Source organism: Drosophila ficusphila, unplaced genomic scaffold, assembly GCF_018152265.1.
Source record: "Drosophila ficusphila isolate 14025-0441.05 unplaced genomic scaffold, ASM1815226v1 contig_414, whole genome shotgun sequence".
NCBI lineage: Eukaryota > Metazoa > Arthropoda > Insecta > Diptera > Drosophilidae > Drosophila > Drosophila ficusphila.
In genome coordinates, this window is record NW_025064328.1 from 8,198,782 (window position 1) to 8,220,082 (window position 21,301).

Sequence of the window (21,301 nt, forward strand, 5' to 3'; positions counted from 1 at the left end):
TTCTTTGCCACTTTTCGATGTTCGATTTTCGCAATGACTGCATACGGGTTGAGAACTTGGCTAAGCTTCTGGCTAACTCTCGCCCATTGGGAAATAATGCCAATACAAATGGCTAGCAAAATGCAGCCGGGGAGTCAATAAACCTTTTTAACCTGCATATCCACAGTGGCAGCAACAACAGCCGCAATTGCATCAAAAGCAGCCAGCATGGAAAAAATAATGGCAAAACAGAAGGCAAAGAAATTTAAAAAATTTTCGCCGTTTGTTGTGGGCTTTAAATAATTAAAATGCAGCACGCCATGAAAAACTCACAATAACAAATTTTCCGGCTTCAGCGGCCATAAAACAAATGCAATTTTTATCGCAAATGTTTGCAGTGCGTATTTTTCCTGACACTCAAGCTTATTTATTGAAGGCACGTACGCAGAGCTGTGCAGCAGCAAGTCAAGAGTCGGCCGACCACAGGTCTCAACAACAAACCTTCAGCGTATCGAACGCCCCATCCTCCGAAACCTTTCCCTCTAAACCACCATCCGCTCAAGTCGATGAACCTAAATATAAACGGCTTGTAAAAGTCGGTTCTTCGTTTTCCTCTCCGCTTTTTTTGCCGTTGAAGCCGGTGGTGGGAAAAATACATAGTAATAGTAATAAACAAGGCAAGCCCATTATTGTTGTTGGAGCCGCTGATAGTGCAAATATGCATAATGAAGCGTAGACACAGAGCCCCTATGCGTAATGGAAATGATAAACAAAAGCAAAGAGTGCAAGTCTTGTTTTAGCGGCGTATACGTAATACTGGTTTCTCCTGAAAAAAATATTTTTGATAGATTCTCTTTCGCCGGCACCTAAGAACTAAAAAGATAACTTTTATTTATTTTTTCTTGCTGTCAATCGAAAATATAATAACAAATGTATCACTTGTAATGATACTTTAAATAACAAATAATTTTCACTTAATTTTAGCCCAATATTTTGTGATAATTCTATGTTTGTATATAGAGAATAAAAGTCATAGCTCCCGCTTCTCTAAGCACTGTAAAGGATTGTGCCTTAACGAGGCTCACAAGATAACAATAAAAGGCAATACATTCTAAAAAAAAAATAATGTTACGCTGACAAATTTCAAACAACTTCTTATCAGAACTTTGTGTTGATAAAACCTCAAAACCAGAGGAAATAAAAAAATAATCTTGCATCGGTAAACCGAAGATCGTGTACGTTTGCAGTTAAAACTAAAATTTCTAAAATTTTTGTCACCAAAATATTTTTTTGTTGGAAATATTCTATACATTGGAAAGGTTTAAAAAAAGTTATACCAATTTTTTGTGTTATTATAACTTATTTTTAACACAGCTAGTTCGTTTAATGTTACAGCCAGAAAGCGTTTAAACTGGGGGGATAGCAGATTGTGTAGCAACAAATTTATAGACTGAGACGTCTAAATCGACTGTTATAGAGATGTCTCCCAAATTTCGTTGCAAACTTCTGATTAAAATTGTAGAACACTTTGCAAAAATAGTGAAAAACCTCACAGATAACACGAAGAAGATCCACAATTAGGACGTTAAACACTTATCTTATCCATGATGTAGTTTGACAAGCCAGTAGAAACAACGAAATGATGAACTTTAGTTACTATATAATTTATCGACTTTTCCAATTGCTAAATACAATAATATATAATTATCATAGACTAAAATACACAATGTAAATATATTTTTGAATATATATTCCGATTCTTTAATATGTATATATACTTTTTATTGGATTTGTTTCTTTCCGTTGATTAGAACAATCGATTGATAGGCGTACGGAGCTTAACTTTCCTCTAATTATGCTCTCTGTTGTTAGCGTAGCAAAATATGACCATGTAAACATATACAATTAGTATTAGCGTAACTAGATCTAAGTATTATCGTTAGTTCTCTCGTTTTGCTTTGTTTCATTTTATCGTCAACGTTCGAGATGCATATGCCTCTTATTTAGCGCAGCATTTCGCTTGCTTTGTTTTTGTGTTTAATATAACATTTCGACATTTTGGCTTGAATTAGAGGATGGGGCGTGGAATATGGCTTAGACGGTAGCATAAAGATTGTATAGCCCGGCACGGAACACAAACGGAGAAGCATCGAAGGGTGGAAACCAAAGCGGAGCCGAGTGTGTGCGCGTGTAAGGAAGGGAGCAAGTAGTAAATATTAGCAGGCAATGTCCGTGGTCACGCTCTTGATACTTTCAGAGCTGAAGTGCACGCAGCCGTACTTGCAGACCAGCGTCCACACATATGGAATGAAGAACTCCTCGGGAGCGTCCTCCTCGACGTACTTAAACTTAAGATCCGGAAACTTCTGCAAGGGAGAAACGGTATAAATACGCATAGTACTTGATTTGTTTTTCTAGGGAGTTTATAAATTACCCTTAGCCGATCGCTGGACCACTGACTAGCGCCCTTGGAAATAACCTCAAGCACTTCGTTGACGCCGAGCTCACCTCGCTGCTCTTGTACTCTTTGTAGCCGCGAAGAAAAAAATCCAACAACCTGGCGAAGAAAAGGGTCAAAATGCTTTCAAAATCAAAAATAAATCTCCAAGACCAACCATATCGATGTTCTGAATGACATCCTGGAAGGCGTGATGACTGCGGAAGCCCTCGAAGACGCTTCGCTTGTACAGAAGCGTGTACACTAAGTTGGGACAGTAAACCAGTTGGTTTGTTAGGCAGGAATTCAGAATTTCCAGCACCATGCGCAGCACCTCCTCCAAAACGCTCAGATCCTGCAGCATATCCTCTGGCGTCGCTGAAACGTTGACAAACACCGCGCTATCGGCCGGCTCTTTAAGCTGCGCATCCAGGCGCGTGTGCTTTCGAGCCAGCGTTTCGAACAGCGAGACCAGCCGCTGTGCCACGTAGGGATGCAGGGCACGGAAATGGCCAGACATGTTGGCCAACGCCGCCAGGCAATTGGTGTGCAAGTACTTGTCGCGCATCTTCAGCATGTTGTACTGTATAGTGCGGATAACAATTAAGATGAGGATGCCGCCCAGCGATATCTCCGATATGGTGCGCTCCGTGTACCAGGTGATGTTTTTCAGCATCTGTAGGAATCGAAGACGTGTCAGATAAAAAATTTTTAGGTGAACGTAATGGTCTTACGATTGTGTGCACGTTCTTATTGAAGCCCTCGTCCTCACTTAGGATCAGCAGAACGATCAGCGACATGTAGATGTGATGCGAATTGCTGTCAGGGGCATTGTACAGTGTCTGGAGAATAGGTATCACCAGTTGCTCCAGATCCTGTTGCTGCATGACGAAGCGATAGAAGCGCTCATTGCGATGGAGCAGTAGATATAGCAGCAGAGTGGCCTGGTCAATGGTGACGATGAGGCACAGCGTCTCGTAGACCGCCGAGAAGTCAATCTGGAAGGAGACAGCGCCCTGTTTTGGCGAATCCTTGGAGTCGGCGCAGCCAAACAAACTGGCTCTGTACGCGTTTTCCTGCGCCGTGCAGTGGTTCGTCAAGATCAGGATCAGCAGCAGACTCTGGTTGGCCAGTGGATAATGCGTGCGAAATCGCTGCGAGAGCTCGCCACTACCGGCAGCTTGTCCAGTCTTAAGCACGTCCGGCTGCTTGCGAAACGTGAAGATGGAGAGCAGGGACTCGGCGATGCCGAACACGAAGGATCCGGCCGAGCTGGAGCCGAACATGGTGTGTGGTACCTCAACCATTCGCGCTACAAAGTGCAGGAGTGCCGACATCAACACGTTGGCATGCTGGCACTTGTAGACTGTGCGAAATACGATCGACTTTTCAGTGGGCTGCTGGGCGAACAGGTGCACCGACAGCAGGGTAATCAGCATGTTCACGGCCTCCAGGTGCAGGTGGTAGGTGAACTCTTTTACGGGGATCACAACGATCAGATTAACCAACGCATCGATAAATGTCTCGAACTTGGACCCGTCCACAATCACCGGGAGCGCAGCCGCCGCCGACTGCTCGGTGGCTTCCATGGCAATGGTGGCGCTCTCCGCCGGCGTCTGTTGCTGCTGCTCCAAGGCCGCCTGGAGAAGCTCGGCGCTGGGCATCGCCTCGAAGTGCTGCAGCAGCTGAAACTCTGAGCCCGTTTCATTTATGTACTTGACCAGGCTACGGATAATGAAGAGCGCGTTGAAGGTATGCCAGACGTGCATGTTGCTTTCCTGGTCGGACAGCGAAAGCAGCTCGCTGGTCTTCTCCAAAAAGACGGTCACTAGAGAGCCAAAGTTGCCCGTCTTAAGGTTGTTGCCGATGAACGACTGGCACAGCCCCTCAAGCCGGCTGTCCAGGTTGAGCTGGTCCTGGCTGAAAAATCCCAATCAACAACCAGATTTCGCATTAGCCCTGCTGACGTTGCCGCACCACTCCTCCGCTCACCTGTTCTCCGGCAGCACAATGTTATAGTTGAGCAGCGCGCTCCAGAAGGCCTCGTCATCGTGGGCGATGTGCTGGCGTCCAACGAAGCGCTGTAGCCACTGGTTGGACCCCAGGTCGGCCGTCCTGCTGACGTTGATGCCCATTCCTCAGTCCAAAAGAGTGCTGTTGGCCGGCCAATGGTTATATTGGTGGCACGTCACTTGATCATTGGGCGGGGGGGTGAGGAATGCACGGGGACAGCGTGACCCTTGCGCGGTGCTACGGAAATCTTCGCCTAGGCAGTGCTGCCACACTAATCTATCGAAAGTTGCCGCTAAATTTAAATGTTCCCCAAAAGGATATAAGCTAGTGTGGGATCAATCAACCAAAAATTATTGGAGTTTTTCGGTTCTGGCGAAAAAATAGAGTAACACATTTATTAATAAATGACACACAGAAAACTTAAATGCCTAGATAAATAATTGAAACAATTGATTAAAATTATTTTAAGACCGTTGGAGTAATTACTGTACTCACATTCTATAATCATTCTATCACACATATTTGGCAATATCATTTCCAAATAATTATAATCATAATATATCTGTTTAATAGAATTAGTCGAGCTGATATCAGTAAATTAAGATTGCGATTAACAATTCCAGGTGGACACATGTTCTTTAAGTTGACAATAAAAAATAATTGGTTTATTTGGTCCTTGGAATAAAACTCTTCGAGCAGATACAGATAATAACTCCAGACGCTATACGTTGACTTTAAAACGGAAAACAAAAATAAAAAATAAATAGTTTCCAATTGAATATAATGCATTTATTTGAATACGGAACTATAACTAGTTTCTTTATTGGATACTGACGCAGCCTGCTCAGCGCTCTGTTATCCAACGAAGTCATTTTTGTTCTATCCCTTAGTCGTTTCTCTGGGTTTCATACAACTTTAAAATAAATATACATATATGATTGACTTGTTTACACATAAAATAGATAAAACTAAAAAGGGCAACAAAAGGCTATAGGACAATTTTTGGATTTCCGTAACTTTAGCAAATCTTTTTCTCCACCATTCCTTCATTCAGATTGTTTGCTGAATGGCTACAATCATACACGATTATCACAAATTTATTCCTTTTAGTTGGCGCTGCACCCGCTTGTTGTGCATGTGTAAACAAGAAAATATATCTATATATGCGTATAGAATTTTATCGTCCTGCATCAGTCTCCGTTTAGATTAACGAGAACATTGCAAAACAAGCCTCCATGTCCGATTTCCTGTTGTGTTTGTGGTGAGTGGATGACTTAACTTAGGCAAATATACACGATGATGGCGGATGATTGAACTAATCGAATGTGTGATCTGCGGACATGGTGCTCTGGCTCCTCATCGCTCCTCCTGCCGCTGGTCTTTTGGCATGGCTTCAATCTTCGTTCTACCCCTTGGCAAGATCTCCACCTTAGAGCTTGCGTAGGCCCTGGTGCTTTTGCTTCTTGGCCAGCAGCTGTTTCAGGCTGAACGACGAGAGTGCGATCCCGAAGACAGCCAGCATGGTGGCCGAGCGGGTCACCACACGGTTGGGCGACGAAGAGCTAGTCGTGTACCCATGGCTGCAGTGCGTCGCGGCCTGTGTGGACAACGACGGCGCCTGCGGGAGATAAGATAGGAGAACCGATTTAGGTGTCGGGTATTTATAGCTAGCCAAACAAACAATAAACTTGGCCCACTGCCCGACGGCCCCCGCCCACATAGGCAAACTGCGCAGCAAAAATATTTTGCGCCGGCCGTTGGCAACCAGGTTCAAGTGCTCCGGACGCACGAAAGCTATTACCCCACACGTTCCCACGTTCAATGAACTGGTTATGAAGGGTCGATGTAATGCCTGATTAGTTAGTATGCCTCCCGCTGATATTTTTTTGCGATAGGGCTGTGATGATCTCCATTTCCCTTATCATTTGCATTCAGCTCCGCTGACAATCCCAGCTTGAAAACGCTCTCCGGATGACGCAGTTGCCGCGACCTCCTTTCCAAAGTTCACATTTACTGATAGGATGGCCTCTCGTTCGCAGCGCTATCTGTTTGGGCCACTTCAACATGCTCTAGACGCGTGCCAGGCATTAATAATTCGCAAATCGCGTCGCAAAAAAAAAAAAACAAAGCGGAATTGTTTATAAATAAACGAACTTGAATTCTTGTCCGGTGGCTGCATGTATAATTTCATTTGCAAATTTATTTCAAATACTTGAGTAAGGCAAAATTCCATCTAATTATGAGCGAGGTGATGAGAGTTTCGCATCCGTGGTGGTTTCCAGGTTCTCGATTAGGTGTCTCACCGTCTGGGCGCGAATGCCTTTGCCGGTGGATTCTATGGCCAAGCGCTTTGGACGTCTGCCACGAGTAATCGGCTTTGCCTCTGTGCAGTGGCGCTTGATGGCGTCCAGGAAGGGCATAGCGGGATTTAACTCCGGAATACTGATAATGATGTTGACAGCCGCTGGCGGTGTTTGCGGTTGAGTTGATGCTATTCTGGGCGGAGTGCTGAATGGATCTCCTTGGGGTTTAACGCTGGGAGACGACTTTAGACTAGCGGGCAATAAGGGTATTTCCTGTTTGCCTTGGCAGATGGACTTTGTAGGAGTTTTGAAGGATGACAATTTGGGTTTTCTGAGGGAAATGGAGGCTGGGGGAATCTTCAGCAGCCCTACCTCCTTCTTAATTGTTAAGCTCTGACTTTGTGGATTTTTTATTTTTGGTGAAGTTCTTAGTTTTGCTGGCAGTAGGGGTAGTTCCTTCTCTGCTATCACAGCTTTTGGTGATTCCTTATGTTCGGAAATGTGTTCCTCTAAAAAACTTAAATCCGGTAGTTCCAGCTCTGGACAGGGCTTAATTTCTAGAGGCTCTTCAGTTAACAGATTCGGCATTGAGTGCAGATTTTTATTGGATTCAGAAGGGGAGTCAACTGAGTCCGCATCTGTAGAGGGGGTAAGTTGTTGTAGCAATTGCAGTATAAATTCGTCGTCATCGTCTGGATCAAGTTCAGCCAATGGAACAACATCCGGTGAATGAACTAACCGGGAAGGAGATTTAAGAATTTTAAGGGGATCCGATGGTGGAGCAGCTTTTAGCTCTTCCAGCTCCTCATCCGAGGAGATCTCATCGTTGTGCGGCCACAAACAGCTCAGCGACTCGCATTTCAGGAGCTGCTCCTCTAGATTAATATAGAAGAAACGCAGCTTGTGGTCCTTGCCCAGACTTTGACATTCAAGGCACGCGTCTCCCGGCTGCAGTTTCTCCATTTCGAGCGGCGGTTGTGGGTGGGCGCTTACATGTCCGGAAAACTCACAGGTTGCCCCCGAAACGCGCATGCTGCTTCCCGATTTTCTCGATTAAAGTGCGAGTGCTCACCTGACCGAAGGTTAAACGGAAAGCGTACAGCCCGAGATTGGTTGTTTTCATGGTCCGCTTCAAATACAGCAAATCGGGACCTGCAAGCAATGACACGGTATCCGGTTATTCGAGCTTACATAACCCGAATTGATTTTTCCCCCGAGTCTCTGTTTCTCTACTCATTGTTTGCGAGCGACAGCCAGAGAAAAATGTGTTTCTTATCACTTACGTTTCGCTTAGCTTCTGAAAACTGAGTGGGTCGACGCTCTCTGACGTTCCTCAGGCAGTGCAGCCAATTAAAACAGCAACGTTGCTAAAATTTGGCGAGCAAATGAAAACCAAGAAAATAAAACGATCTAGAACGCATGTGAGCAGCAGAGCAGGGTTGCCGGAAGGTGAACTGCTCTTCAAAATCCAGTTGTTGACCTAAGTTGGCATCTCCAACTTTGAATTGGTTTGAGCCCCGGATCTTTTTGAGTTGCTAAGTTAGTGCTCATTGAAAACTGTGACTTTATTTTTATAACAGTAGCTTTATATAACGTATTTAGGATCAGCAGCCTGTGAAAGAGCTTTCTTAAAAAATAAGAAAAGTTTGTCGTTTCGTTCCAGTTGCTATCAGCTGTTTTCCTGTCGAAAAAGGGGCCGTTTGACAACACTAGCTTCTCAGTCGGTGCATTGGATTTTATTTCATAATTCGCAGAACGAGCTAAATTTAATATCCCCACGAAATGGAGCTTTCCGAGGGAGTCAAGGAGCGTCTGGGAGTTGTGGTAGATGTCGTTCAGACAGGATTGCATTGGGGATTCGTCCCCCTGGTTCTGTATTTGGGTAAGTTCTCATTCATGTTTTTATCTGCCCATCCACACGCGGATGGTAAGAAGAAGAAGTCTGGAAATGCTGTTATCCGGTATTGATTTTGTCTATTTTGTATTTTTGCAGGCTTTATGAAGGGAGCCGAGCCCGGAATGCCGCCGTTGAACGTTTTCAGCCTGTTGTGGCAATAAAAAAAAACCATCCGACCTCAACACAAACATTTCCCCGTCTCGTGCCCTGCATTTTGTTTCAGATTGGATTTCTGGGCACCTGCGCAGTACCTGCACTTATTGGAAATAAATTTCTGTTACAAAAAAATTAAAATTTTGCCATGTATCCTTAAAACAATGAACTTCCTACTAAAACACATAATTGTCGAAGAAGTTTTTTGTTTGGGTATTTTCATCGTATTTACTGGCGGGTGACTGTATTTTTTAGACAGCCCAAGTTGGTCGCACTATCGCAGATGCGGTCACACTGTTTGCAAATCCACACACACCAGCGCGGTTTTTTCGCAGCGCAAAATTGTATATTTCACACAAAATAACAGCAATTAATACAAACAAACGGTTGGACTGGACACCCAAGAGTGCCAGCCATCTCGCGAAACAAAAAATTTTTGTTATTTGCCCGCGCCGCTGCCCGAAATCACGTGATGAAAATCCGCCTGAAAAGTCGCCCTCGTCCGTGAAATGTGAAGCAGTTTTTCCAAGCAAATTGGGCGGAGTGTGGAGTTTGAGTTTGATAGTGCGAGCCCAGTCGAAATTCGAAAATCGTATGAATCGGCTTACCAAATATATATAATGCCCTCGCAAAATGTGAGCTTCCGCGGGTGCGGGTCCTACGCGATAAATGCGCAATTCGGGGCCAATTAGTGGCTGTCTGCGGTGTCCTTCGGCCGCTCCTCCTGCTCCTGCCACTCCTTCACCTGCACGGAACAAGCTCGTTTGCAGGCCACAGACTTTGAACTTGCGACGCGCGTGTGCGTGCGATCGCGGAAAACAAAAGAAAAGCCTACAGGCAGCAAACAATAACAATAACTCGAGTCGCACACTATCGATGCGAGAACAAAATATGTTATCTGCACCCCGGCTAATCTTCCTGGGCGCTCTGCTCGGCGCCTCCGTTTGCGGTGAGTTCCCAGGGCTCTGTCAGTCCGAATCAGGTGCGAAACTAACCTAAAATGTCTTCCCCCGCCCGAGCAGCCTCCCCCATTGAGTATGTGATGGACACCAGTCTGAATGGCTCCCGGTCCGATCCTGCAACATCCCATTCTGGAAAATGGTCACCGACGACAAGGGTGCCGCCAGCGGTAAAGGCGCCGAATGGAACAGCTGGCTTGGCTTATCAATCGCCATCATTGTCGCTTTCCGCTGATAACAGGAGCCACGACAACAATAACAACAACGGCAACAATGGCACGGCTGTCACCATGCTGCTGCCGCAAGACGGTGACGGATCCGGAGCACTTGTCACCGCTGCCCCCCAACTGCCCATCTACGTAGCTCAGCCTAGCGCCAAGAAACCAGAAAGTAAGTCCCAGAATGCCTTATAAACGAAGAGCACACTGAGCGATAAAGTAAGTCTCGGAAAATCATAATTTGATAAACAGAAACAATTAGATTAATTGACCGGCCCCGTTTTTACTTTCGCACGTTTTATTTGAACTCTATTTGGATTAACTCCACTTGATAAAATGGAAAGTTTAAATATTTTTGTTTATTTTTTTTGAAGGTGGGAAAAAAAAAAACGAAACAAACAAATACTTATACATCCTTTTTTAGTACCGGGATTTTTGTATTGGTTTGTAGTGGATATATACAGTTTGCCACTTTAAGTAAAATTAAATAAATCCAAAATAATTAATGATAAGCGAATAATATTTAAGTGGCAGAAACTGTGAGCAGAATTAAGCTAGGTTAATAACCTTCCTTATAAGCGTTTTATATTTCGATATTATAAGCTTAAATAGAAAGTTTCAAGTGCACGAATTTAATAGCATTGTGATCAATTCTCTGTGTGTATATCGCGTGACTGTAACACCTCAAAGACTCTGAATTCTTTTAAACGGCCGTCTTCGTCTTCGTCTCCGTCTCCGTCTCCGTCTCTGGCTCCGATACCAATTCCGTTCCCATCTCGTGACGTCAGCTTTCGGTGTGGTGTCAATGAGCTGCGCCAGACAGCTCTCATGGCCCACTCCAACGCTGCCTGGCAGCAGACACCCCCACGTCTGGATGCATTTCCTCGCTGCACTCGGGCACTTGCAACTGCAGTCGGTACAACAAAATAGAAAAAAAAAGCAGGCCTAAGCACTGGATTCTCGCAGCCGGGGCAAGGAAAAACTGGTCGCATTGTCTGGCCCTCCACTTTGCACTTGTCTTCTCCGCGTCTGCTTTGTTAATGCTAAATGGTTTTGTTTTTGTTTCATCACGCTCTCGGCTGTGTCGGTGGATGTGGATGTGGATGTCTGTCTGGGCGAGCGTGTGCCCAGCCAGGTGCCCCGGGGCATGGTTATAGCAAAACCCAACTTGTGGCTGAAGTCGAAGGAAATACCAATCCGCAAACGGTTGATTTATAGATCTTCGTTCTCTAATTAGTTAATTTCTGGCAGCACCTAATTGATTGATTTGATTCAGTCGGAGTGTGGGCATTTTTCAAACACGATAATTTAGTTATTTGTAAACATAACCAGTGGCAGTTTTAATAAAATTCGCATAGGTTTCGGCCTTTTAACTTTACTATACTATACTATACTATACTATACTTTACTTTTAACCTTACTATATTAATTACTATCTCTGTGTTTTCAAGGCGGACAAGGCATTGACATTTTTAAGAAAGAGCTGAAAGTCCTTAGCATTGACTTTATTCATTAATACCTTGTTAAACCCATATTTTGTTTTATTTATGAAATAATTTTTTCATTGCTTAAAAACCATCATTAAAAACTTTTTATCTGGTCAAAACTTTCTCCATATTAAATTTATTTAATTTAGAAAATTGCTTCATGTTTTAAAACATTTATCTAATAGTCAAGTTTTCCTTCTTTAACTCGCAGGAATGATCAAGTGCCACTGCGACATTTGCAAGGAAAAGAACTACATATGCGAGACTGACGGCTACTGCTTCACGTCGGTGGAGAAAAACGCGGACGACACCATCCTCTTCAGTTACAGGTGAGTCCCCTGCGGCCAAGGGAACAGGCCGTCGAGTAGGTTAGCACTTGCCCCCAGAGCAGCCAGAGTGAATATATCTGATCCGAATGACCTACGGTGCAGATGTCTGAATATGTCGCAGAGCTTTCCGCCGGGCCGCTTCATTTGGTGCAACGATGGTTTGCACGGCGGACCCACGGCTCGGCCGGTGGGACGGAGAGGTGCCCACGCCTGCTGCAACGACAGTGACTTCTGCAACCGTTTCCTGCGGCCCAAGACGAAGGACCAGCCATCTAATCCTTTGAGGCATCAGCTCGGGTCGTCGGTCGGCGTCGAAGGTGCGTGCGCTTCTGCACGTGTTTCGCTCCTTAAACCCTTTCCCTTCTGACTGCTCCCTCTTTTTCTGTTCACTCGCACGCCGTTCAACAACAAGTTGCCCAGTTTTGATCATACTTTGGACTGTTTTCCCACCACTTATGCTCGTTGAGTTGAAGTTTTTTGAAATGATCATAACCCGAAATGCAGAGCACTACTAATGATGACCTTCTGAAAACCAGAGTGGCGTTTTAGACATTGTTTTAAATATAATTATAATACTTTTATTGCTACTAACCAGACTGAAATCTCAATTAGCAACAAGCCGAAGGCAGAGCAACCACAGCAGCAGAAGCAGCAAACCAACCACCAATGCCAAGCAATACTAATTTCGTTTAATTGTTATATTTCTATATCTCCCGAATTATCTTCGCTCCCTTCGGCCTCCACTCGACTAAATCGACTAAATCGAATAAATCCCCGCTCGTTTGCATTATTTCACGGTGACGTAGGTGCCTTACTGTGAAATACAATATGCAGCGGAAATTTCCCCTTGAATGTCTTACCAGTAACGAAAAATTAAATTCGTTTAGGATTGATTGCTGTCAGAGTGATTTCTGCAATAAAAATGAGATTATGAAGAGGATATTTGAAACAGGTATTGCCACATTCAAGTAACAACAACCACACAACCAACTACAATACAATTTCTCTCTTTAGTTTGCACTCTTTCTCTAATTCACTCTTTCTAATTATGCACTGCATCAATATGATTAAAGTAATAACAATGCAATAATTTGTAATAATATTTTTGGTTTAGTATAGTCTCTTATTCTTCAGGTCGGCTCAATGCCAAAGAGTTGCCCTCAAGTTTATTATTTAACTTAACTATTTGCACTTTTTTCCGCTTTTCGGGCTCCCACCTCTATTTTCCTCTGTTTACACTGTTTTCTTTTATTTTGCTTTTCCCCGTGGCACAAACACACACCATAAATCTTATACGGAATCCAGCTTACACCTTATCCTAATAAATTACACGTAACTCTATGCATGCCAAAGTATCTTTGCAAATTCGAATCGTGTTTGTAGTTTGTAGATATTTGACTTTTACTGAATGGGCGACTTTTTGTGTCCTGGGGGCATTACTTGTTCGCTATCTTTCCACGGGAAATCTATTGCTTTTCAAGAATATTGTTCCCCATTTACGAAATTCTCTGGCAATATACGAATTTGGGGTTATTTTACAATCCTAATGGTTTTAGGGTTAATAAGAAACGTGGTTTCTAAACTATGTTTTCTTGTCTTCTTGTTTGAAACAAGCAGATTTGTTCCGATTTTCACTTTTGAGTTATTTAAATAAATAAATGGTAAATTGACGCTGGCAGAACCTAATTTGGATTTAATGTCCCGAAAGTGAAACGCGGAACTTGCCTTGCAACCTGGTGTAAAAGAAACCGACCCCACATTTGGCAGTGGTTCCTCCCACATTTCTCTGGCATTTTGATGGTCGACAGTCTCTGCTTACTGCCTTTGCACCCAAAACACAACTGAATCCACCTGCTGCAGCTGCAACAATCAACCCAACCCCCTTCCTGGCTGAGCTACCACCAAAAATAAATAAACAAAAGCTGCTGCTACATTTTAGCTTGTAAGTGGTAACAATAGCTTCTTCTCAACTGCACACCGCAACAACTACAACAAGAACAACCAGAACAAGTGCTAATCTCCAACTACCCCGAGAACTAGAACCTAATTTAGATGTAGTACTAAAAAAAAAAAAACACCTGCTAAAGCAATCTAGTAGATAAAAGCAAAATCCAACTAAATATTATGTATGTAGATGCATAACAAACCAGTTGCCACCCGAAGATCCGACCCCGTGCAAATTTAATTCGGAGACAGCCTCCTCAAAGTGCTGCACCGAAGATTTTTGCAATACGCGTGCAAATTACAGTGGTGTCATACCAGGTGAGATCAGCAATGCACCGCCAACAACGCCACCCAACACCCAACACCAACACAACCACCCCCACCGCCACCCAAAAATCCAACCCACCAGCCATCGAAGTAGCCACGCCCATGCCATTGCACCACCTCATTTGAGTAGTTTTTTTTGGTATACTCGAATTTGTATCGCATCGAATTCACACAAGAAACGCATACTCGCATAAGCATACCTGGCTAACACACACACACACGGCTTCGCACAACCACGCTTTAAGCGACCACCCCCATCCCACCCCAGTTTGCGTCCTTGTTTGTCCTTCGAGGGGAGAATAGGTACGAAACCACCGACCCTGTTTTCCCATTTTATTTCGTTAAAAATTATAGTTTTATATTATAAATTAATTATTAAACAGCCAGCAAATTGTCAATTACAAAGAAGATCTTGAAGATACAATTATTCATTGTCATTCGTTTCTACCGAACTATCGAATTTTAATATCTAATTCTTATTCTTATATTAGTAGCTTTATTAAATTTAATTAAATTCAATTGGGAATAAAATGGGAAAGCTGGGTTTTATTTCGCTCGTTCCAATTCGTTGTTTCGATGGTTTGTCCTTGTTTATTCGTTGACCGTCTTTGCCACATCTCAAGTGAATCATACGCACCACAATGTTACCTTGTCGGTGGCCTCGTCTGCTGGCCCACGGCACCACCACCACGCAACCTCCACCCCTTATTTAGGCCGCAACCTTTCACCTGTCAACTGAGTTATTTTGTCTGCTGACCTTTTGCGTCATCATCGTATTGACTTGTTAAAAACGCATTTGAGAAGGAAGTAAGCAAGGCATTCAAAGCAACAACAAACCCGTCTCAAGGGCCTTTACTGGCAACAACACCAAGCACCCAACCACTCAACCACCCAACCATCCAACCACCAAACAGGAGAAGAAGGTGGAGTTTCAAGAAGCCCCTGCAGACGATGGCCTTGTTTGCCCCCTCGTTAACTCCCTCCATTGTCCGCCCGCTCCTCCAACTGTCTGTGCCGGCGTGTCTCGGTGCTCTGTGCTTGGTTCAGGGTGTGTGTGTGTGTGTATTTGTGTGTCTGCCCTTTTTTCTGTTTATGCAGTTTCTCGCCATTCATTCATGTGCAATGCCGCTTTGAAAGCTGCAGTTGCAACTGCAAGTTGCAGTCAACGTTCTCTCATTTCATTCATTAATGGCCGCATTTTTTACCCGCCGTCTGCCGCTTTTTTATACCTTACCCTAGCAGAAGTTCCATTAGCCCACTCATAAAGTGTTGAAATATACAACTTATTATTTATTGCAGTCTGAAAAGCTTATCTGCAATTAATTAAGAGGATCCATGCTGTTTAATTTTAAGACTTCTTTTAGATAAAAATACAAATTTATAAAAAAGAGCAATCCCAAAATAAGTTTACTTCAAATTAACATGGACATTTTTAAAAAGTTATTATTTCTGGAATTTCTTTTCTAAACTTTTGTTTAATGTTTATGTTGTAGACTAAGCTCTAGTGAGAAAATGATTTCTCCAAGTTTGAATGGGTTAAAGCAAAGACTATAGAATATCAAGATGTTGCATGACCTCAAAAAAATCGTTCTATGGTGGGTCTTGATATGGGGACCCACATGACTTTGCACTTTTAAAGGCAGCTAAGACCATATACTCAATTAGTTCGCCCCGCTTCATGAAGCCTAGTGGTGTTGTGGTAGATTCTATGCCTCGTGTACATGAAGGCCCGGGTTCGTATCCCCGCCGAGCCCAGCCATATCATAAATTGTTTTTTTTTTTTTTTTTTTTTTGTGTAAATTAATTAATTATTTTATTTTTACATTTTTTTTTCAATTTTTTGTTTTTATAATTTTTTTTGCGTTCATGCAAGTGGTGAACAGCCTGATACAATTATACACGGTAGTCCACTCGGCAAAATCCATAGTCCCCTAATTTAACTTTGTCAAGTGAGTGTGAGTGAAACGGCTACATTGTGCTTCAGTTTGACAAGCGGCACGCACTGAAAATAAGGGACCAAAACCGAACGACTTCGGCAAGCCGAGTGGACTACCTTGTATAATTGTATCATGGTGAGCAGCAAAATACCCTAACACGCGTATGTACACGCGCATGTGTGAAAATTTAACGACACAATTATCTGAATAAGGAACATTATTAATATTGCACCTATGAATTCTTTAATTTAATTATTATAAACGAAAAATTATGATTTAAATGAAAATTAAAGAAAATAAAATAATAATGCTTTACAAGTCTGATATACCCTTCAACTACTGTAAAGTGTATAAAGCCTGATAAACTGAAAATTGTCAGCTGTGAACAAATTTCCACTTTGGGAACACGACGAATATTAAAAACGAAGACGAAAGCCGAAAGCAGCAGTTCGTCGTGTTTCTATTTTTAGATTTTCCCTTTTTACCCCGACCGACCCCATCATGAAGCTCGAAACAGAAACGAAAAATTTTTTGTATGGGATGCAACATCTTGATATTCTATAGTCTTTGGTTAAAGTCAATGTACAACTTCTGAAAGGGTACTGAAGCGTCGGAGCGGCATATTTATTAATATTGTTTTCAGTAGTTTTTCGCTCATTTCCATTGCACTTTTGTGTTTGTTCAGTGGGAGGTTGGTATGTTTGTGTGTGAGTGTATTAGTTCGTCTGCGGAATATCTCGGTTGATAATCGGGTTTGGACTTGGTATGTTTTCTGTGTTTGTAAACAGTCAAAAATGCGTTTATTCTCGTTGATACGTTTTTCATTATTTAGTAGTTTTGAAGTAGTTTTAAGCCCGTTGCCGTTGGTATGCAAAGGTTTGTAAATAACTAGAAAAATTCATGTGCAGGTCAGTGCTGTGTATGTAAATAAATTATTACATTTAACTATTATTAACCGCTAACCGTGATTGGAATGAGCTTTTCGGGTTTGGATTTGTTTCGTTTCGTTATTGCACCCTGATTTCTTACTGTTTTCACGCACATTTACTTGTTAACGGCTTCCTGCATGCCACTCTCAATTGATTGACTAACATTCTGCATTCTCTGTATTTATTTTCCATTAATTCAATCACAACTTCATGGAGTATATCTTGTCTGCTTTAAATAACGAAACTCTTCTTGGATCCCGTCCAGATTATGTGCCCCATCGTCTGACCAGCTGGGAATTTGTGGCCATCATCCTGGGAATTACCCTCTTCATTTGCCTCACGGGCACCAGTACTTGGTACTATTGCCAACGTCGCAAGCGGTTGGCGAGCGGCAGGCCTTTTGCCAAGGAGGATTCCGTGTACGATCCCATACTGAACGGCAACACCACCATCCACGACATCATCGAGATGACCACCTCCGGTTCGGGTTCGGGTGAGTTCCATGGGGGGATAAGTTACCATCTTTAGCTTTGACTAATTCTGCCCCTTGCTTTTTAGCTGGACTGCCCCTGCTGGTGCAGAGATCCATTGCCCGCCAGGTGCAGCTGTGCCACGTAATCGGAAAGGGACGTTTCGGTGAGGTCTGGCGTGGTCGCTGGCGCGGTGAGAATGTGGCAGTTAAAATCTTCTCTAGTCGCGAGGAGTGCTCATGGTTCCGCGAAGCGGAAATCTACCAGACGGTAATGCTCCGGCACGAGAACATTCTGGGCTTCATAGCTGCTGACAACAAGGGTGAGCCTATCAGCCTAGCCTCTTTAATATATCCCAAATGCTAACATTTGTTTTAAACCGATTTTCGTTCAGATAATGGAACTTGGACACAGTTGTGGCTGGTAACCGACTACCACGAGAACGGATCGCTCTTTGATTATTTGACCACACACACCGTGGACACAAACACCATGTTGAACATGTCGCTGAGTATTGCCACTGGGCTGGCCCATCTGCACATGGACATTGTGGGCACTCGCGGCAAGCCCGCCATCGCCCATCGCGATCTCAAGTCCAAGAACATACTGGTCAAGTCAAACCTGAGCTGTGCTATCGGTGATTTGGGACTAGCCGTGCGCCACGTGGAAAAAAATGACTCAGTTGACATACCCTCAACGCATCGGGTCGGCACCAAGCGCTACATGGCGCCCGAGGTGCTGGACGAGAGCATGAATGACCAGCACTTTGACTCGTACAAGCGGGCTGATGTTTACGCCTTCGGTCTGATCCTCTGGGAGATTGCACGTCGCTGCAACATGGGCATGATATACGATGAGTACCAGTTGCCATACTACGATGCCGTGCAGCCAGATCCCAGCATCGAGGAGATGAAGAAGGTCAGTCTGTGATGTGTTAAAAGTAAAAAATGCAGCTGATCAACTATTTTTAATATTCTTTCAGGTCGTTTGTATTGAGAAGAGCCGCCCAAACATTCCAAATCGCTGGCACGCCTCCGATGTGCTGCACAACATGGCCAAGGTAATGAAGGAGTGCTGGTATCCAAATCCCGTGGCCCGCTTGACAGCGCTGCGCATCAAAAAGACACTTGCTAGCATCAGTGTGGAGGACAAGGTCAAGAACTGATTGTGGCTCTAGTTCGACGAGTAGCCCCGAGTCCCGATCGACGGAATCGGGGGAAGACATACATTAGCAACCTGTAACCTGGCCCCGTGTTACCTTAAATGTCCTGGCAGCGCCTGCGAAGCAGTTCCAGAAACCCGTTAAGAAATGAAATACAAAGAAAATTGTAAATATTAAGTGCTAACTCATGCTTAACGTTTCCAATGCTTTGCTTTGTTACCAAACAGAACGAGCTCGTTATTGATTTTGCGTTTATACCATCCTGAACTATTGTACATAACCTTCGTCGACATTTTCGCTGAGATTCGCTTGTTTCCTGGCAGCGTGAGCAAAGCGGCGCCCAAAGGAATCTGCCGCACTGCCATTAGAGCTACCAATTAGGGCCTAGTTATGTACCAACAAACCAACAAACACCTTATATACACAAAATATATATTTTTTATAAATCCTGTTCGAGAACGAGGGAACCCAGCTAACAAACCGATAAATACAAAACGAAAAATACAGTAAGACTTTGTCAAGACTGAGCAGCAGTGGAAAGCAGTGAGAAAATAGATTCAAGTCGCGGGGCCCTTTCGCCTGTAATATAGAAAATATTCAAAGAACCGCCACAACCAGATCATTCACAGAGAAGAGAATTAAACGTTTTAGGCATCAACTAATAGATAGGCGTTGATAAACTCAGGAAATCGTAACGTAAAAATAAAATTAAAAGAATCGCAATTTGGTGCGCCGCCTGCTCACGTACAGCTTGCCATGCCCACGTCGCTATTGCTGCTGCTGTGCCTCCTAAGCTTAATATATTCCAAGCCCTTCTCCCATAAGTATACACCCATATCGATGGAAGAGCATCTTTCTGTAAACTTAAGTTACAAATGTTTGAAATTGTTTATGTGAAACTCTCGACCCTGGCATTCAACCAGCATTGGTTGCATGTTCATCCTCACGCATGCCTATTATTTTTGTTATTTCATCTATCCATATCCATATTTCGCACATCCATGTGACCTTCGACTTATTTTGTTTCTTGTTCTTATAACCAAAGCTTGTTCTTCCTATTTTATTGTAGCCACAAATAATAAAGCAAAGTAAACAAAACTATATTATAACTAAAAAGTGTATGGTATATTTATTAATGAATTGTATACTATATTTGCTTACATTGTAAATTCTAAGGAACTAAATGTTTCGTGAACAAACCTAAACCAATAATTTTAGTCACTGCACACACAGTTTAGGGTGCTTATTCCGGGTTAAACAATATGTTTATCATAAAGTAATTAATTTCTCACATTAAATGCCATAAAGCTAAATGAGTCCTTTATCAACATATACCTGTAAACACAATCCTCTACCAGAATGCAATAGTAGATTCAACACAACCCATGATTCCTCAACCCATATTACACACGCCAGCTGAGAGATTAAAGTAAACATTAATTAACGTTTTAATCATTTCGATGTAAGCTAAGAGTAAGCGAGTAAGCTGGTACGACCAGTGCATGCAAGATTGTAATTAGGGTTATTATTATAAGTACATATTGTTATACTTTCGGCCTGCGAAATTTATTTTCCTATTTTATTTTAAGCCTACTAAAGTTAATCATTTCCTGTACGAACACAATCGATTTCTTTGGGAAAAAAATCTAAACAAAATATTTTTAGCTGTATTCGCGTACGTAAATTTAGTTTTTGAAACCATTCTATTCCTGTAATTATAAAATCTGTAAATAGTTGGTACGTGCGAGTCGAACACAATATATCGCGGTAATTGATTAATGTTTGACTGTGTTCCAAGCTAAGTTTTAGCCGAAAGTTGTTCTCTAAGACAAACCCACAAAACAACCTCCGAAATGGGGCACTTCCTAAAACCCACGACCTTAGTCCCTGATCCAAACCAAAAACAACTTACATTGAACTGAGTTTAAGATTCAATTAAAACCGAAGAACACAAAATCAACAAAAGACTTAAACAATGCGCAAAACATATAAAAATTAATTTTACAAAAATAAATCCTATTTTGCTGGCAAACATAATTTTGGTTCAAATTTTTTAAAGATTTGAAGATCTAAAACGATGAACTTTGTGCGAATTATGTTAGGCTCAAGTAAGCGAAAAGTGTCTCAGCCATAAAGTTAAGGGCGACAGCATTTGTAATGTGTATTAATCATAAATGGATTGGATCAAAAGAGATATATAGAAAGGCAATGAGAGATAAAGGGAGGAATGATTTACTTGGGTGTAATGTTAAAAACAAAAGCGTTGAAAGTGTAAACAGAGTCTAACTTTTAGCTTTAAGCTGCGTTTTTACTGGCACTTTAAATAAAAATACAAAAATAAAACCAAACCGAAAATATTTGTAAAATACATTTTTACGTTTGTTGTTTATTTTTCTTATTTCAGTCGTCTGCTTAATTAATATAAAATTTTGTGGGCTTGTAAAGTATTTTTAATTTAATTTATGTGTTTGTTTTGTCCCATTCATCCTTATAAATATTCCTGGGCATTTGGTTTTTGGGGTTTGAATGTTTTTAAAAAGTACTTGGGTAAAAAGCGTGGGTGCATGCATTACTTATTCTTTGTGAAGCTGAAAAAAAATCTTATTTAGAATTCATACTTGCCGTGGGCATCCTATCGCATAGATAATTTGGTGTGATTTAAGAAACAAGTATGAATTAATAAAATAGGTTTATTTAAAAAGGAAAAAGTTAACACGCTAGTGGTTATATTACGACGATTTTGTTGGAAATGTTTTT

General features: G+C 42.4%; 5 protein-coding genes across 7 annotated transcripts; 2 read left to right on the forward strand and 3 right to left on the reverse strand.

Annotated features, from left to right (window-relative positions):
• Positions 1-1,622: 1,622 nt before the first annotated feature.
• LOC108090537 (dymeclin) lies at positions 1,623-4,637 on the reverse strand. Its single transcript, XM_017189270.2, has 5 exons — positions 4,409-4,637; positions 3,151-4,336; positions 2,595-3,092; positions 2,414-2,536; positions 1,623-2,345 (listed from the first exon to the last, which is right to left on the reverse strand). The coding sequence occupies exons 1-5, from the start codon at positions 4,549-4,551 to the stop codon at positions 2,196-2,198; spliced, it is 2,100 nt and encodes a 699-aa protein (XP_017044759.1). The 5' UTR covers positions 4,552-4,637; the 3' UTR covers positions 1,623-2,195.
• Positions 4,638-5,196: 559 nt separating this feature from the next.
• On the reverse strand, positions 5,197-8,195 carry LOC108090519. The gene is made up of 3 exons (XM_017189238.2): positions 8,016-8,195; positions 7,805-7,884; positions 5,197-6,047 (listed from the first exon to the last, which is right to left on the reverse strand). The coding sequence occupies exons 2-3, from the start codon at positions 7,853-7,855 to the stop codon at positions 5,859-5,861; spliced, it is 240 nt and encodes a 79-aa protein (XP_017044727.1). The 5' UTR covers positions 7,856-7,884; positions 8,016-8,195; the 3' UTR covers positions 5,197-5,858.
• On the reverse strand, positions 6,054-7,798 carry LOC108090518. Its single transcript, XM_017189237.2, has one exon. The coding sequence runs from the start codon at positions 7,762-7,764 to the stop codon at positions 6,667-6,669; it is 1,098 nt and encodes a 365-aa protein (XP_017044726.1). The 5' UTR covers positions 7,765-7,798; the 3' UTR covers positions 6,054-6,666.
• A 163-nt stretch (positions 8,196-8,358) lies between the features above and the next one.
• On the forward strand, positions 8,359-8,971 carry LOC108090520 (mitochondrial import receptor subunit TOM7 homolog). The gene is made up of 2 exons (XM_017189239.2): positions 8,359-8,614; positions 8,726-8,971. Exons 1-2 carry the CDS (start codon positions 8,515-8,517, stop codon positions 8,788-8,790), a joined length of 165 nt encoding a protein of 54 aa, XP_017044728.1. The 5' UTR covers positions 8,359-8,514; the 3' UTR covers positions 8,791-8,971.
• Positions 8,972-9,065: 94 nt separating this feature from the next.
• On the forward strand, positions 9,066-20,912 carry LOC108090449 (TGF-beta receptor type-1). Of its 3 annotated transcripts, none has more exons than XM_017189132.2 (8): positions 9,066-9,731; positions 9,805-10,131; positions 11,658-11,775; positions 11,878-12,092; positions 17,178-17,405; positions 17,471-17,704; positions 17,777-18,300; positions 18,365-20,912. In XM_017189132.2, the coding sequence occupies exons 1-8, from the start codon at positions 9,452-9,454 to the stop codon at positions 18,545-18,547; spliced, it is 2,109 nt and encodes a 702-aa protein (XP_017044621.1). In that variant the 5' UTR covers positions 9,066-9,451; the 3' UTR covers positions 18,548-20,912. The 3 variants fall into 3 exon arrangements, with proteins under 3 accessions (XP_017044621.1, XP_017044622.1, XP_017044623.1); XM_017189133.2 differs by lacking the exon at positions 11,878-12,092 and adding an exon at positions 12,582-12,727; XM_017189134.2 differs by lacking the exon at positions 11,878-12,092 and adding an exon at positions 13,910-14,037.
• Positions 20,913-21,301: the final 389 nt, after the last annotated feature.

What these genes read in the sequence shown, in the direction of transcription:
- LOC108090537 (XM_017189270.2), bottom strand. Translation starts at nt 4,551, where the DNA reads ATGGGCATCAACGTCAGCAGGACGGCCGACCTGGGGTCCAACCAGTGG. An exon ending in ATAAGAACGTGCACACAATC is followed by an intron (nt 3,093 to 3,150) that starts GTAAGACCATTA and finishes CGATTCCTACAG; the next exon opens with ATGCTGAAAAACATCACCTG. An exon ending in TCATTCAGAACATCGATATG is followed by an intron (nt 2,537 to 2,594) that starts GTTGGTCTTGGA and finishes TTTCTTCGCCAG; the next exon opens with GTTGTTGGATTTTTTTCTTC.
- LOC108090518 (XM_017189237.2), bottom strand. Translation starts at nt 7,764, where the DNA reads ATGCGCGTTTCGGGGGCAACCTGTGAGTTTTCCGGACATGTAAGCGCC.
- LOC108090519 (XM_017189238.2), bottom strand. Translation starts at nt 7,855, where the DNA reads ATGAAAACAACCAATCTCGGGCTGTACGCTTTCCGTTTAACCTTCGGT. An exon ending in TCCGTTTAACCTTCGGTCAG is followed by an intron (nt 6,048 to 7,804) that starts GTGAGCACTCGC and finishes TATCTCCCGCAG; the next exon opens with GCGCCGTCGTTGTCCACACA.
- LOC108090520 (XM_017189239.2), top strand. Translation starts at nt 8,515, where the DNA reads ATGGAGCTTTCCGAGGGAGTCAAGGAGCGTCTGGGAGTTGTGGTAGAT. An exon ending in CCCCCTGGTTCTGTATTTGG is followed by an intron (nt 8,615 to 8,725) that starts GTAAGTTCTCAT and finishes GTATTTTTGCAG; the next exon opens with GCTTTATGAAGGGAGCCGAG.
- LOC108090449 (XM_017189132.2), top strand. Translation starts at nt 9,452, where the DNA reads ATGCGCAATTCGGGGCCAATTAGTGGCTGTCTGCGGTGTCCTTCGGCC. An exon ending in GCTCGGCGCCTCCGTTTGCG is followed by an intron (nt 9,732 to 9,804) that starts GTGAGTTCCCAG and finishes CCGCCCGAGCAG; the next exon opens with CCTCCCCCATTGAGTATGTG. An exon ending in CATAGCTGCTGACAACAAGG is followed by an intron (nt 17,705 to 17,776) that starts GTGAGCCTATCA and finishes ATTTTCGTTCAG; the next exon opens with ATAATGGAACTTGGACACAG.